The sequence below is a fragment of the Trachemys scripta genome, chromosome 1 (genome assembly GCF_013100865.1).
Source record: "Trachemys scripta elegans isolate TJP31775 chromosome 1, CAS_Tse_1.0, whole genome shotgun sequence".
In the NCBI taxonomy this organism is placed as follows: Eukaryota; Metazoa; Chordata; order Testudines; family Emydidae; genus Trachemys; species Trachemys scripta.
The window spans coordinates 229,656,068-229,669,138 of NC_048298.1; the positions used below are offsets into that span (position 1 = coordinate 229,656,068).

General features: G+C 43.5%; 1 protein-coding gene across 13 annotated transcripts in view; it reads right to left on the reverse strand.

Moving 5' to 3' along the window:
* INPP4A (inositol polyphosphate-4-phosphatase type I A) overlaps nt 1-13,071 on the reverse strand; it is a 141,362-nt gene that overhangs the window by 70,719 nt on the left and 57,572 nt on the right. For 9 of the 13 annotated variants that reach the window (XM_034757942.1, XM_034757949.1, XM_034757943.1 and 6 more), the window contains exons 3-8: nt 10,677-10,744; nt 8,335-8,562; nt 6,954-6,998; nt 4,098-4,216; nt 3,866-3,982; nt 473-552 (exon numbers count right to left, since the gene is read on the reverse strand). In XM_034757942.1, coding sequence (XP_034613833.1) covers nt 473-552; nt 3,866-3,982; nt 4,098-4,216; nt 6,954-6,998; nt 8,335-8,440 — 467 coding nt within the window. In that variant the 5' untranslated portion in view covers nt 8,441-8,562; nt 10,677-10,744. Of the gene's footprint in view, nt 1-472; nt 553-3,865; nt 3,983-4,097; nt 4,217-6,953; nt 6,999-8,334; nt 8,563-8,782; nt 8,905-10,676; nt 10,745-10,786; nt 10,882-11,926; nt 11,996-13,071 lie in introns of those variants that run through there. The other 4 variants (XM_034757938.1, XM_034757937.1, XM_034757940.1 and 1 more) reach the window with 4 other exon arrangements.

Genomic DNA, 13,071 nt, shown 5'->3' on the forward strand with positions numbered 1-13,071 from the left:
AAGCTTCTGGTTTTCCAGGGTCTCCTCTGTCTGTTTCACTCACTCTCACACGCCTTATATATCAGTATAGTTAAGAGTAGCCAGTTTTGCCAGTGTGTGTGTACTGTACACACACACACCCTTCCTGCCAAGGCAATTTGATGAAATACACAAAGAGAAAAGGAATTGTACTTGTGGGTACACTTTCAACTTGCAGAATTAAAGACAACTCCCAACAAACAATTACAGCGTTCTCATTCCTTGTTCCCTGCATGCTTTGCCACCAAAAGTCTATCCCAATATTTGAAAAGGTTCCTATGTTCTACATGTTTTAAACGTCACCCAATAACTGATTTTCATTAGTAGAGCCCTTGAACTTTGAACGCTTATTTAAAATTAAAAATCAAAAACAATTTTCACAACATGCTCCCGGCCCTACTAATCACAGTGTTAGGAATGTTAGTTTCTGATGGACTGAAACTGCATTACAAACCTTAGTGTTAAATGCAATCTATGGTTCTTCTCCTGAAGTAATTCCTTTACAGTGAACATTCCAGAACCCAATAAATACATCTGAAAAGAGGAACAGTATTAGTGTAGAAATTTCAATTCATAAAGCTCCTGTCCATAAGCACAAGTTGTGTACAATGATTAAACACTACAATTATAAATAAATATTTAAGAACAAAATACTATTATGAACAACAAATATAAATAAACTACCCAACCAGGCCCAGAAAGCACAAAAAACAAACAAAAAACCCCCCCCACTACCTTGGGGATTTTTCCCTTGAGGAAAAGAAGACCTTTGCTTTCTCTGGGCTTGAGGGAAAGGACTCTCCCAACACATACAAGCCAATCCAAAGGGCATGGAAATGGTGCAGTCTTGCATGGATAGCAATGGGGGTGACCGTCACTCTCTATATTAATGGGTCCGAGAACAAGCTCAGTATTTCCTTCTAGGCAAGGATAATGAAGGTCCTGATTGTGCCCTCTACTCTAAAGGCTTATGGGCAAAAGAGAGGATTGGGTAGGACTCAGAATGACCAGGGAAACGTATCATCCTCCTATTGACTCCCAAGGACTCTACAACCTCAGACTGTGTCATCTATTCTGCACAGCTTCCCCACTGAGATTTTGAGACAGCCACAGATCGGGGGGGTCATGGGAGACCCTGATGGAGCCACAGTGCCAGGGAGTCATGGGAGAACAGGCAATGGGGCCAGAGCCAGTGCAGACAGAGACAGATTAAGATTTAGTGAGGCCCTGGTCACAAAGAACATTTGGGTCCCCTACACCACAGGGACTCGGGGCACCAGAACTGTGAGGACCAGGGGGCCATGCCCCGCCCACTTTTTAACATAGGCATAGTAGCTTCAGGGAAGTGCAGAGCAGCGGCAGCAGGGGCTGCATTTCGCGGCGTGGGAGCTGATCACCTTCCCAGTGGGGGGGGCTCAGATGGGCCTTAATATCCCCTTGCCACGAGGCTAGGCTTGCCAACTTTTTAATCGAGGAAAACCGAACACCCTTGCCCTGCCCCACCTCTGCCTTGCCCCTTCTCCGAGCACCCACCCTCGCTCACTCCACTCCCCCTCCCTCTGTGGCTTGTTCTACCCCACCCTCACTCACTTTCACCGAGCTGGGGGAGGGAACTGGGGTGTGGGAAAGGGTGAGGGCTCTGGGGTGGGGCCAGAATAAGGTATTTGGGGTGTGGGGGGGGGGGCTCCAGGCTGGGGTAAGGGGCTGAGGTGCAGGAGGGAGTATGGGCTCTGGCTGGGGGTGCGGTCTCTGGGGTGGAGCCAGAAATGAGGGGTTCAGGGTGCAGGAGGGGGCTCTGGGCTGGGGCAGGGTGTTGGAGTGCGGGAAGGGCTGAGGGCTCTGGGGTGAGGCCGGGGATGAGGGGTTTGAGGTGCAGGAAGGGGTTCCGACCTGGGGCAGGGGCCTGGCGTGTGGGAGGGGGTACGGGCTGTGGGCTCTGGGAGGGAGTTAAGATGCAGGAGGGGGTTGCAACCTGGGGCTGGGGGTTGAGGTGCAGAAGAGGGATCGGGGTGCAGACTCTGGGAAGTAGTTTGGGTGCAGGAGGGGGCTCAGAGCTGGGTCAGGGGGTTGGGATGTGGGAGGGGGTTGGGGTGCGGGCTCCAGCTGGGTGGCGCTGACCTCAGGCAGCTCCCGGAAGCGGCGACACGTCTAGCTCCTAGGCAGAGGGACCAGAGGCTCTGCACACTGCCCGTGCCTGCAGGTGCCACCCCCGCAGCTCCCTTTGGCCATGGTTCCTGGCCTCCCTGGCCACCCCTGTGCCTAGGAGCTGCAGGGACATGGCGGTCACTTCCAGGAGCCACGCAAGGCAGGGAGCCTGCCATAGCCCCGCTGCATCAGCAACTGGACTTTTAGCAGCCCAGTTGGCACCTGGTCAGCTTCCCAGGGATCCCAGGCCACTGTGGGGAGCCCCAGACCCCCCCATCTGCCCCGGGCAGCATGCCCAGGGGTACGGAGACATGGGCTGAGGGCTGCTCTCAGGCATCCTGGCCCTCTGCCCAGGGCAGTTGAAGGGTCCGGGGCTTCCCACAGCAGCTGAGGTTCCTTGGGCAGCTCTTACCATGATGTGGCTCTGGCTTTTGGCCTACCCAGTGGGCGGGAACTCTGGGGGGAGAAGAAGAGCAGGGGGCGGGCCACAGGTCTGGTGCCAGTGGCCTCCCATTTCTACAGTTTCCAGCACTCCTGAGGGGGCCCTGAATTGGTCAGGGCCTCTCACTTTGGCCACCTGTAGAGTGAAGGAGACGTCTGAATCTATGGGTTTTTCTGTGGGGAAGCAAACCCCACCCTCTCAATGGGGCAACCCCGGGGGTGGGGAGAATTTCAGTGATTCCCTTCTCCAGAACTTTCTCTTGCTCATTTTTCTCCAGAAGAGGATGAGCTGGGTCGAAGTTATTGGTTTTTCTTGGACTTTGGTTTGTTGGTGGGTAATACACATGTCAGAGGGTGAGTATCAATCATAACATTCACTTCAGGCTGTCCTTTACTGAGGTGACGTTAGAACAGAGAATGAGTCTAATGCCTCAGGCATATAAATTCAAGGGCTGATGCAGAGTATCCATATGTCAGAAAGCAGATTGCACGGTTGCTTTCCTGAATGCATCTTCTGGCATTTTTGCTTCAGAAACAACCTTCTATTTTTCAATTCAGGAATTTTTTAAAAGCAAGACAGAGGAGTCAGAAGGTTGCAGGGATTTTGATGTGGTGGAAATCCATATGCTGCTAAGCAATGATAACGTGGCAGTACTAAGTGTTTTTGAAACAGAGGGTGCACAACATTCATACTGAAATTAAAAACTACTCAAAAATCATGGAGTTCCCCTCTCCCCCGGTTTTCATCAAGAACTTGAAAGTGGGCTCATTTTTGAGAAAACTTTTGCTAAGATAGGGCCCAATTTTTGAGGGAAAATGGCTTTGCATGCAGATTCTTAGGTTTTTCACTTGTTTTCAATGAACAATTGTAAAGAAAAAAATTACTATGAAGCAAAATTTGGGGTTTGTGGAATTACGCACAGCCAAACTGCAAACATTTTCACATAAAAACCCTCAAAACACTTTTTTTTTTTTTAAATTTCACACAACTCTAATTTGAGGCCAAGAGAGATTTTATCATTCTAATTTAGAACAGAGTACCATAAAGGAATAGAACACAAAGATGGCACCTTTCACTTTAAATGTGTAGGACATATTTTAGCCTTTAAATGTGTAGGACACACCAAATTAAGAGCTTTGCAGGGGGCCCTAATGTAAGAACAGGTTTCATCATACATGAGGTGAAAATCCAGAGCTTTGGTTTAATTTAGAGCAACAGAAATGACAGAAGGATTATGAAGGAACATGCAAGTGCACTTACTGTTCCCTGAGATCTATCTTTGACGTCGTACACAGAAAGTTTGATTTGCGTCATTTGATTGATAAGAGAGTCTTGAAAAAAGGCAATACTGCTTAGAAAGATAGGATTATTTGTTCCCTACAATCATAAACAAAAAAGAAATCATATTAATGCAGTGTGATATATGTTGAAAAAAATGTTCCTTATATTAGCTTCAACCTTAAATCAAGAGCAGTAATACACCACTACTTACCTCAATAATCTCTGTCTGTGCATGCTTTGTCCAGAATGCCTGAGGAGGTGTAGTGACACTTACTGCGACAAAAGTATTTGGTTTTCGATCTAGCGATGGTGTGAGCAACTCACTGCAAACTTTAGAGGTTTAAGAATATAATTTTTAGAGTCATGGTCTTTCTGACATTGTCCAAAATTCTACAGTTCTCATAAACATGTATAATACAAAGAGTGGGCAAGCAATGAAGGGCCAAATTTTCAGTATGCTTCTATTTTGTGCATAGGTAGAATACTCACGTTTGTGCATGCAAACAACAATTGCACACAGAGATCAGGTAGTCAGATTTGCAATTACCCACTATGCATATGCAAATGTGGGTATTTTTTACACACAAAAACAATATAACATGCACAAAACTGGAACATACTGTGGGTCCCAGCTGCAATTTAAAATTACTCTCTCCCAGAAGAACCATTGTGGGAGGTTGGTGGTGCAAACATCACCCTTCTCTGCCCTTCCCCTGAGGGACAACTGTTCATAATAGCGCAAGGGGGTATTTCTCCAGTGGAAAGCTCATGGGCATGGTGTGCATGAAATAAGCCTGCAGTCTGCTGAACTCTTTGCTCAATAGTATCTTCTCAAGGATATCATTGGGAGTGCTTGAATACCAACCACGTGTCTGCACTGTAAACAGAAGTAGATGGTCCATCAAAACAAGAGGGCACTTTATTTCCGCTAAAAAAATTATTGTCCTTTCATTATTTTAACTACTGTTGAGGGGGACATGGAAGAGGAATCTCCTTCCAAAAAAATTGTATGTGATTGCCTTCCATACAAAGAGCTAAACAGAACTTTGGTATTACGGCTGAAAATCCATGTTATCTCCAGTTGGAATGCCATCTTTATGCCTAGAGACACAAAGTGATGAGGTAATATCTTTTTCTGTACCAACTTCTATTGGTGAGAGAGACAAGCTTTCAAGCTTACACAGTGCTCTTCTTCAGGATCTGAAGAAGAGCACTGTGTGAGCTCAAAAGCTTGTCTCTCTCTCACCAACAGAAGCTGGTCCACGAAGAGATATTATCTCACTCACCTTGTCTCTCTAATATCTTGGGACCAACACAGCTACAAAAACACTGCATGTATCATTATACCTAGATCTTCCCCCACTATGGTCCAAGTTATGACTGAAGCTTGGTGGACTAGATGTATAGCATTAACTCTAAAAGTTGTCTGTGCTAGGCAAAATCTTGATGTAACCTAAATAGTACAGTAACTCCCCACTTAACATCCTCTTGCTTAATGTTTTTTCGATCTTACATCCCCTGCTCAATTACAGATCATGCTCCATTTAAAGTTGTGCAATGCTTCACTATAACATCATTTTGCTGCCTGCTTTATCCTCAGCTGGCAGCCCCCTATCAGCTTCCCTATGCACACACACCCCAGCACCGCCTGCCCACCGGCAAACCCCATGGATCAGCGCCTTCCCCCTCCTCCCGCTCGCGGCAATCAGCTGGCTTGCGGTGTTCAGGAGGCAGAGAAGGGAGTAGGAGCCTGCATGCCGTGGCCTCGCTCCTCCCCCCTCCCTCCTGAACACCGCAAGCCAACTGATTGCAGTGGGCAGGAGGCAGGGGAGAGGGGAGGAGCGAGGACCCGGCATGCAGAGTAAAGGGGGAAGCGGGGGGGGGGGAGAAGAGGCGGGTTAAGGGTGGGGGCTGGGGGGAAGGGGTGGCATGGGCGGGCCAAGGGTTGAGCCCCCCCCGCCCCTGGTGCTTGCAGAGTAGGGGAAGCTGCCGCTGCTGCTGCACACCGTGCTTCTCCTAGCCTACAGGCACCTTCAGTCTCCTTGCCTGCCTCATTGTCTCCAGTGCCAGTGGGCTGTGCCTGTGTGGGGTAAGGCGGGGGCACCTCCCAACTATAGTACTGTACTGTATGGCAAAAAAGAAAAATGTCCCTGGAACCTAACCCCCACCCATTTACATTCATTCTTACGGGGAAATTGGATTCGCTTAACATCATTTCACTTAAAGTTGCATTTTTCAGGAACAAAACTACAATGTTAACTGAGGAGTTACTGTATTGCAGTGCTGAATACTTTTTTATTTTCTTTGCTCACCTGGCAGACAGTAGCTGAAACCATAAAAAAATAAGTAATTCAAATTCTGATTAATGACAACGCAGGATTCAGATCCAGTATTAAACATACCTATTACTGGTTTCCAATGTTCATTTAAAGACCACTGTCAGATCATAAAGCTTTCAAACTTTTGTAAATTAGTTACTCAGCCAGGAATGTGCTCCACAAATGGAACTTTTGAATTTTCATTGGGAAGCTGCGTTTCTTCTAGTTTCCAGCCAGGTTTACTGATGCACAAAGAGGTCAAAATGACTTGCCTAAAGTCATTCAACCAGCCACATTTTTAACCATGTTAGAAATCAGGACCCATATTAACCAAGTGACTATGGGAAAGGATGTATAATTGGCAGTGGATAACAACTGGAAAACATTCTAGCCTAAAATGTTCCTCATCCATTTATGCAGGTGTGCAATTTTCTTAAAGATTCATAGTGCAAACAAATTGAGACCGAAGCGACAATCTCAATCTCAAACTCATTAAATCTAAAAGTACAGAAGTTTTAATCTATAGACTTTCAAAAGTATAGCATAGTTGGTTCACTACAGCCTACCATGCTAGCTGTCAAGACCCTTTTACAGAAAGCAGGGAAAGTTCCATACAAATGCAAGTGCATATCCCTCTCAACACTTATTTATATGGTAGCCCTTTCCATATCAACAATGGTAAAAAAATATTCAACAGCAGATCCCAGGAAAACCAGAAATGGTTTTAAAGAGTCATAAAAACTACCGACCTAAGCTGAATTCTAAAATTGGCTCATCTGGATCCTGGATGTTTCCTGTAGAGCAGAAAAATTAGTAAAAGATTAACTCTCCATTGTTCTCATGCAATTCTTGAATTGAAGTTACAGTTAGAGAGGGGAAACATTTTAGGGAAGAAATTAAATCTACAGAACATTTTATGTGACTTCTTTTTAATTCAATGAATCTTGAAAAACTATTTAAAAATATTTACATGTTTCATCTTCAAGACCTACAAAGCCATTGGATTAAAAAAATTTAAGGCAATGGTTATGGGATTTTTTAAGTGCCTACGTGACTTAGGAGCCTAAGTCCCATTTTCAAAAGCAACAAATACTTAGAGTCCTAAATCTCATTGAAAGGCACCTAAATCAATGCGATTAAGCCTTGTCTATACTAGAAAGTGGAACCATTTTAAAGATACAGACACAGGCTACATCTACACTACAGGGGGGGTCGATTTAAGATACGCAAATTCAGCTACGTGAATAGCGAAGCTGAATTCGACGTATTGCAGCCGACTTACCCCGCTGTTGGGACGGCGGCAAAATCGACCTTTGCGGCTTCCTGTTGACGGCGCTTACTCCCACCTCCGCTGGTGGAGTAAGAGCGTTGATTCGGGGATCGATTGTCGCGTCCCGACGGGACACGATAAATCGATCCCCGAGAAGTCGATTTCTAACCGCCGATTCAGGCGGGTAGTGTAGACCTAGCGTCAGTTAAAATGGTATAACTCCCCTAGGGTGGAAGCAGTTACACAGGTCTGAATGTGCTTATACCAGTATAACTATCCCCTTACAGAAACAGGAATCAGCTATACCATTATAAGGCATCTTTATAATTGTTAACTGCATCCACACTAGGGCTTGTACCAATATAATCATATCAGTTAAAAAAATATTACATCCCTAACCAACATAGTTATATTGGGATCACATTCAAGTGTCATCCAGGCCTTAAGTCACTTAGATGCTTTTGAGGATTTTACCCAATGCCTAAAGTGGGGGTTACCCAGACAGTTCACACAGACGTATGCACACTTCCTCTCTTCCTCCCATCCTCTCCATCTCTGACCCTTGTTCTGAAGCTTTGTTTTCCTTTGGCTTGTCCAATGATCATGGAAGATCTAACCTAATCTAGCCTTTTCCTCCCCATCACCACTTCAAATTCCTTGCCTAGAAAATAGGGCAAAATTAGTTTTTAAAAGGTAGCCTATTGGTATTTGAATTTCAGGATAATCCCTCCATCGCATGCACTGAAGATAAACAAGAATGTTTAAAACTTCCAAAAAACAACAAAAATATTTGAAAAAAATAATAATGTAAGTATGTTTGAAAGGAACAAGTGGGCACCAGGTGATGCAAAAGTGTTTACCTGCCAGAGACAGACCTAGCATGTCAGAGGCAATGTCAATAGTGGAGGCCCGTTGCACAGTGCGGGATTTTGCACCATGGCGGGGGCTGTGTTCTCTTGCTGTCATTTTGTCATGAAGAACACGCCTTTTCTTGCTGCTAGATGTTAGTGATTTGTCTTGCCGAAGTATCAGAGTGCAGCAGATTGTCTCCAGTCGCTACTCCTCCAATATCACCATGCTAAGCATAACTAAAACAAAATTAAAATGACCATTGTCAACTCACTGTAACAGTGGCAAATCTATAGATTTAAAATTACCTTAAGTAAGCTTAGAAAGCTAAATGCTGATAAAATGCAAGATAACAATTCACATGATTCATGCTTCTGTAGGACTTTTAATGAAAACGGTCTAAATACAGTACAACTTGCAAAAAAGGCTTTTCTGTCAGAGATAAGGGTTGAGAGATACCTATTAGACAAAGGGAAGAGAGCAGCTGCTGTGTTAAGTGATTACTGTACATCTTTAATGCTGTTTGGTGGTTCTCATAACCCCAGGGTATTGAGAGTAAATTTGTCAGATGGGGCCTCTTTCTGTAGAAATAGGACAATAGATAAGGTCAGAGGGAGAACGGCCCGCAGAATATAAATAGAAGACAAGAAATGCTGTGGTTAGCAGTCAACAAACTCTTCCATATTAGAATCCACCACCACTAAAAAAGGTATAACCTAAAAATATGACAGAGCAGGGATATTTTACATTGCAGCATTGTACCCTGTTTGTAAGATTAATAAACCTCATTACCATCAGGCAAGTTATTAACAATATTAATAATCATTACATTTTTATAGCAACTCACATTCCAACTGCAGACAATTTTAAAATTGAAGAGGAAAGATTTTCATGCACAATTAAGCTGTCGAACTCATTGCAACATGATATAAAATAGTCCATAATATATGAAAATAATGCCAACATTCACAGTGCACATTTGACAAGATAAATACAAGGGAGCTAAGATTTTCTTCCCCAAATGGTGCCAGAAAGAAAGAGATGTGGGCCAGTACAGGAAAGGAGAGAAAAGTATGATTTAAGGCATGCTAAATTTGATTAGGATGATTAATTTGAAGGTTTCCTTCCTCCCTCAGCTACATTAAACACTTCAGTTATGAAACTTTTGTATCTATTCATAACGTTGTTGTGGCAACTCTTTCCATCTAAGAAGAACAAGAAGAAAAATACAACAAATGGAAACGTAGTGACTGTGACCACACATGCATCATTCTTGCTTCTAATGCCTCTAGAACACTTCACTCTATCATGAAACCTTTCAACCACTCTGAACATCAGAGCAATTTTTTTTCCTTACAGGGTTATGAGACAAATAATAAGGCCAATATTTGTGAGCACAGAAGTAACTAGATTTTAAAACAGGAAACTCACTTTGGGGTGAGTGGAGAGAAGGGATTGTTGACTATCTGCTCCCAAAACCAGCAGATGGGCCACTGTATAATTCAATTCAGAATGAATAGTATTCCTTGCACACAAGAATTTATGCATCAACTGAAAGTGCCTATAAATCAATGGAGTGATGTAAATCAATTCAAAGTGAAAAAAGGAGAACTGATTAAATAGGAAAACCAAAAGATGAGAGACTTGCATACTTCATCCCCAAAAGCGTTAGCATGCATCATAAGTAACTATACTCTTAGCATAGCATGTCAGTCAGCAATTGAAGGAGATAGTTTTCCAGTTCTTCTAATTTATATGATGGTTAGTAAAGAGGCAGTCCTCCCAGAAAAGTATTTAATTTCACAAGATTTGCTCAAGTAGGAGATCTGTCATAACTCTCCGGCAGCTTCCAAATCCTCACACTCCCCCTAATTTGTTTTCCTTTGAGTATTAGATTTTAGCTGACTGCTTCTGTATCTAAAACGATCTCTAACTGGTGACTAACTCTATTAACTTCAGTGTTCTAATGGAATGTAACATTGTCAGAAGAGATATATGGAGGGATCGGGGCACTGTGCCATAAAAGAACAAATCATACAAATATTATTTATCCACAGAATTAAAGTATGTTCTTATGACAGTAGGTCAAGAAGCAGCTTGGGTAAGTAAGGGAGACTGCCATTTCTCCAGCCAAAACCTCTGCAACTGTTGGTGCCCTTAAAAGGGATCAATAGTCAAAATTGAAAGAAGACAAATTATCTTAGTTTTCAAGCTGAAGAACTCCTATTTAAAATACCAAATATGACCGTTTTCAGAAACCTTACAGACCCTTGATTATTCATCTAAGATACAAATTAAACAATTTTAAATTCCACTTGGTGATACATTTTTATTTCATGCTGAGCATACTCACTGAGGGCTGTTTTCCTCTTGTGAGACAGTGTGGTTTTGCATTTCTTCAAATCAGAGTTAAGGTCACATCTAAAAATAAACACAGTAGTATTTATAAATGTATGCACTTACAGTTTTATGAAGACTTACACCATTTCAAAGTGGTATTTTATCAAATAATTGCATTTGTACTCCTAATTGTATCCCATTCCCTTATTATTAGAGAGCTGCATCTGTGCTTCCTAGTTGTGACATAGTTTTGCTGTGTGATAAGCTTGGCAACAGATTTTGCAAAAGCATGTAAGTTTGACAGACAGCTTACCTCCACACAAAATTAGCAAGGGCAACACCCAATCATAACAGAAACGAAGAGTAACAAACTAACACTAAGGGGGACTGATTTCAAGTCAGCATTTGGTGAGTAGATAAGACAACAGGAAGAAAAATATGCTAAAATGTTTGCACAAAAGTCTAGTACTATAAAAAGCTGTAAGTATATAACTGGCAGAATGTAAGTAGTGGGTTTTTATTTTTTATCTAGTACTCTTGCTTTTCTATAGCTAAGTCTGGACTCAAACCCACAACTTCTACAATATTTTGTAATGGTTGGCAACAAGCATCGCGAAAAGAAAGAGAAAAGAAGTTATTTATAAATACATCATGGGATAACTGGAGGTTTGTATTTGTTAGTAGTTCAGTTTCTACAAAGTAAATATAAGGCCCTAAAAAGCAGAAGATAGAACTAAATAACTTTAAACTCAAAGGAGTATGAAAATCCCACCATACTTAAACATCTTGCGAAGGGCACACTATGATGAAAGTGGCTTGGGAGAACCTCACTCTCAATTTTTTGCTTTTACTATTGTCCAAGCAGGCCATGTTTATGCTACAAATTGTGATTGACGCAAACTGTGGTTACGTCAGCATACAGCTGCTGAAGTGTGTATAATTGCTCGGAGGTGTGCATATTTGGCTGTGCGCCACAGGTAACCCCGGTGTGCCAAGCGCAGCTGTCTGGCAAAATGCCTTTTGGAAATTTTTGCAATATGGGATACAAATGACTTACCTAAGGACCTCTGGGAGCTAGGGGTCAAGTTCCCAGCATGCAACTTTCTGCATCTCATCATCCCATCCATATCCCATAATTTTTGCACCTTTTTAAAAAAAAAACCACAAACCCACATGGCACTTTTTGGTCTCGGTCATCTCTGACAGAAGCATAGAGCTTTGCACTATTCTCATGAACATTCAAATACAGGACAAGTGATTCACCTGTATTTGCAGACCTGCAGGAAATACTGCAACAGCTGGGGACGTGAGGATTTCTTTGAGGACAGATTGCTGAGGAACACAGGAAAAAACAATTCAAGGTTGTTGGTAGCATTCACGGAGTAGCTGCAGATGGTGGAGCACCACTTCAGGGCCCGAGAAACAAGCACTGAGTGGTGGGATCACATCATCATGCAGGTTTGGGAAGATGAGCAGTGGCTGCAGAACTTGCAGACGTGAAAAGCCACATTTCTGGATCTGTGTGCCAAGCTTGCCCCAGCCCCTCAGTGCGTGGACACCAGAATGAGAGCTGCACTGACTGTGCAAAAACAAGTGACACTCACACTGTGGAAGCAATGACAGATTGCTAAACATTAGTGGGAAATTATTTTGAAACTGGAAAATCCAGTGGGGGCCGCTGCCATACAAGCGTGTAGAGCCATTAACGGTCTCCTGCTACGCAGGACTGTGCCTCTTGGCAATGTGTAAGACATAGCAGATAGATTTGCAGCAATAAGGTTTCCAAATTGCGGTGGGGCGACACACAACACCTATATCCCTATTTTGGCATCAGCCATCTTGCCACAGGGTGCATCAATAGAAAGGGCTACTTTTCTATGGTTATGCAAGCGCTGGTGAATCTCCAGGGATGCATCACCAGTATCAATGTAGGCTGCTTAGGGAAGGTGCATGGATACTTACATGTTTAAGAACACAGGACTGTTCAGAAAGCTGCAAGCGGGAATATTCTTTCCCGACCGACAATATAGTAATGCCAGTAGTGATTCTGAGGGACCCAGCCTACCCCTTGCTCCCCTGGCTCATGAAGCCATACATCAGCCACCTCAACAGCACCAAGGGAAGATTCAACTACCAGCTCAACCGGTGCAGAATGACTGGTGAATGTGCTTTTGGTAGACTGAAGGGACACTATTGGTGCTTACTCACTAGACTGGATTTCAGCGAGAAACATATCCCCATGGTTATAGCTGCTTGCTGTGTCCTGCATAATATCTGTGAGGCAAAGGGGGGAAAGCTGCTGCCAGGCTGGAGGTGGAGCAGTTGTCTGCTGACTTTCAACAGCCAGACACAAGCGCGATTACAAGAGCCTAACATGGAGCTACACAGGTGAGGGAGGCTTTGAAAGA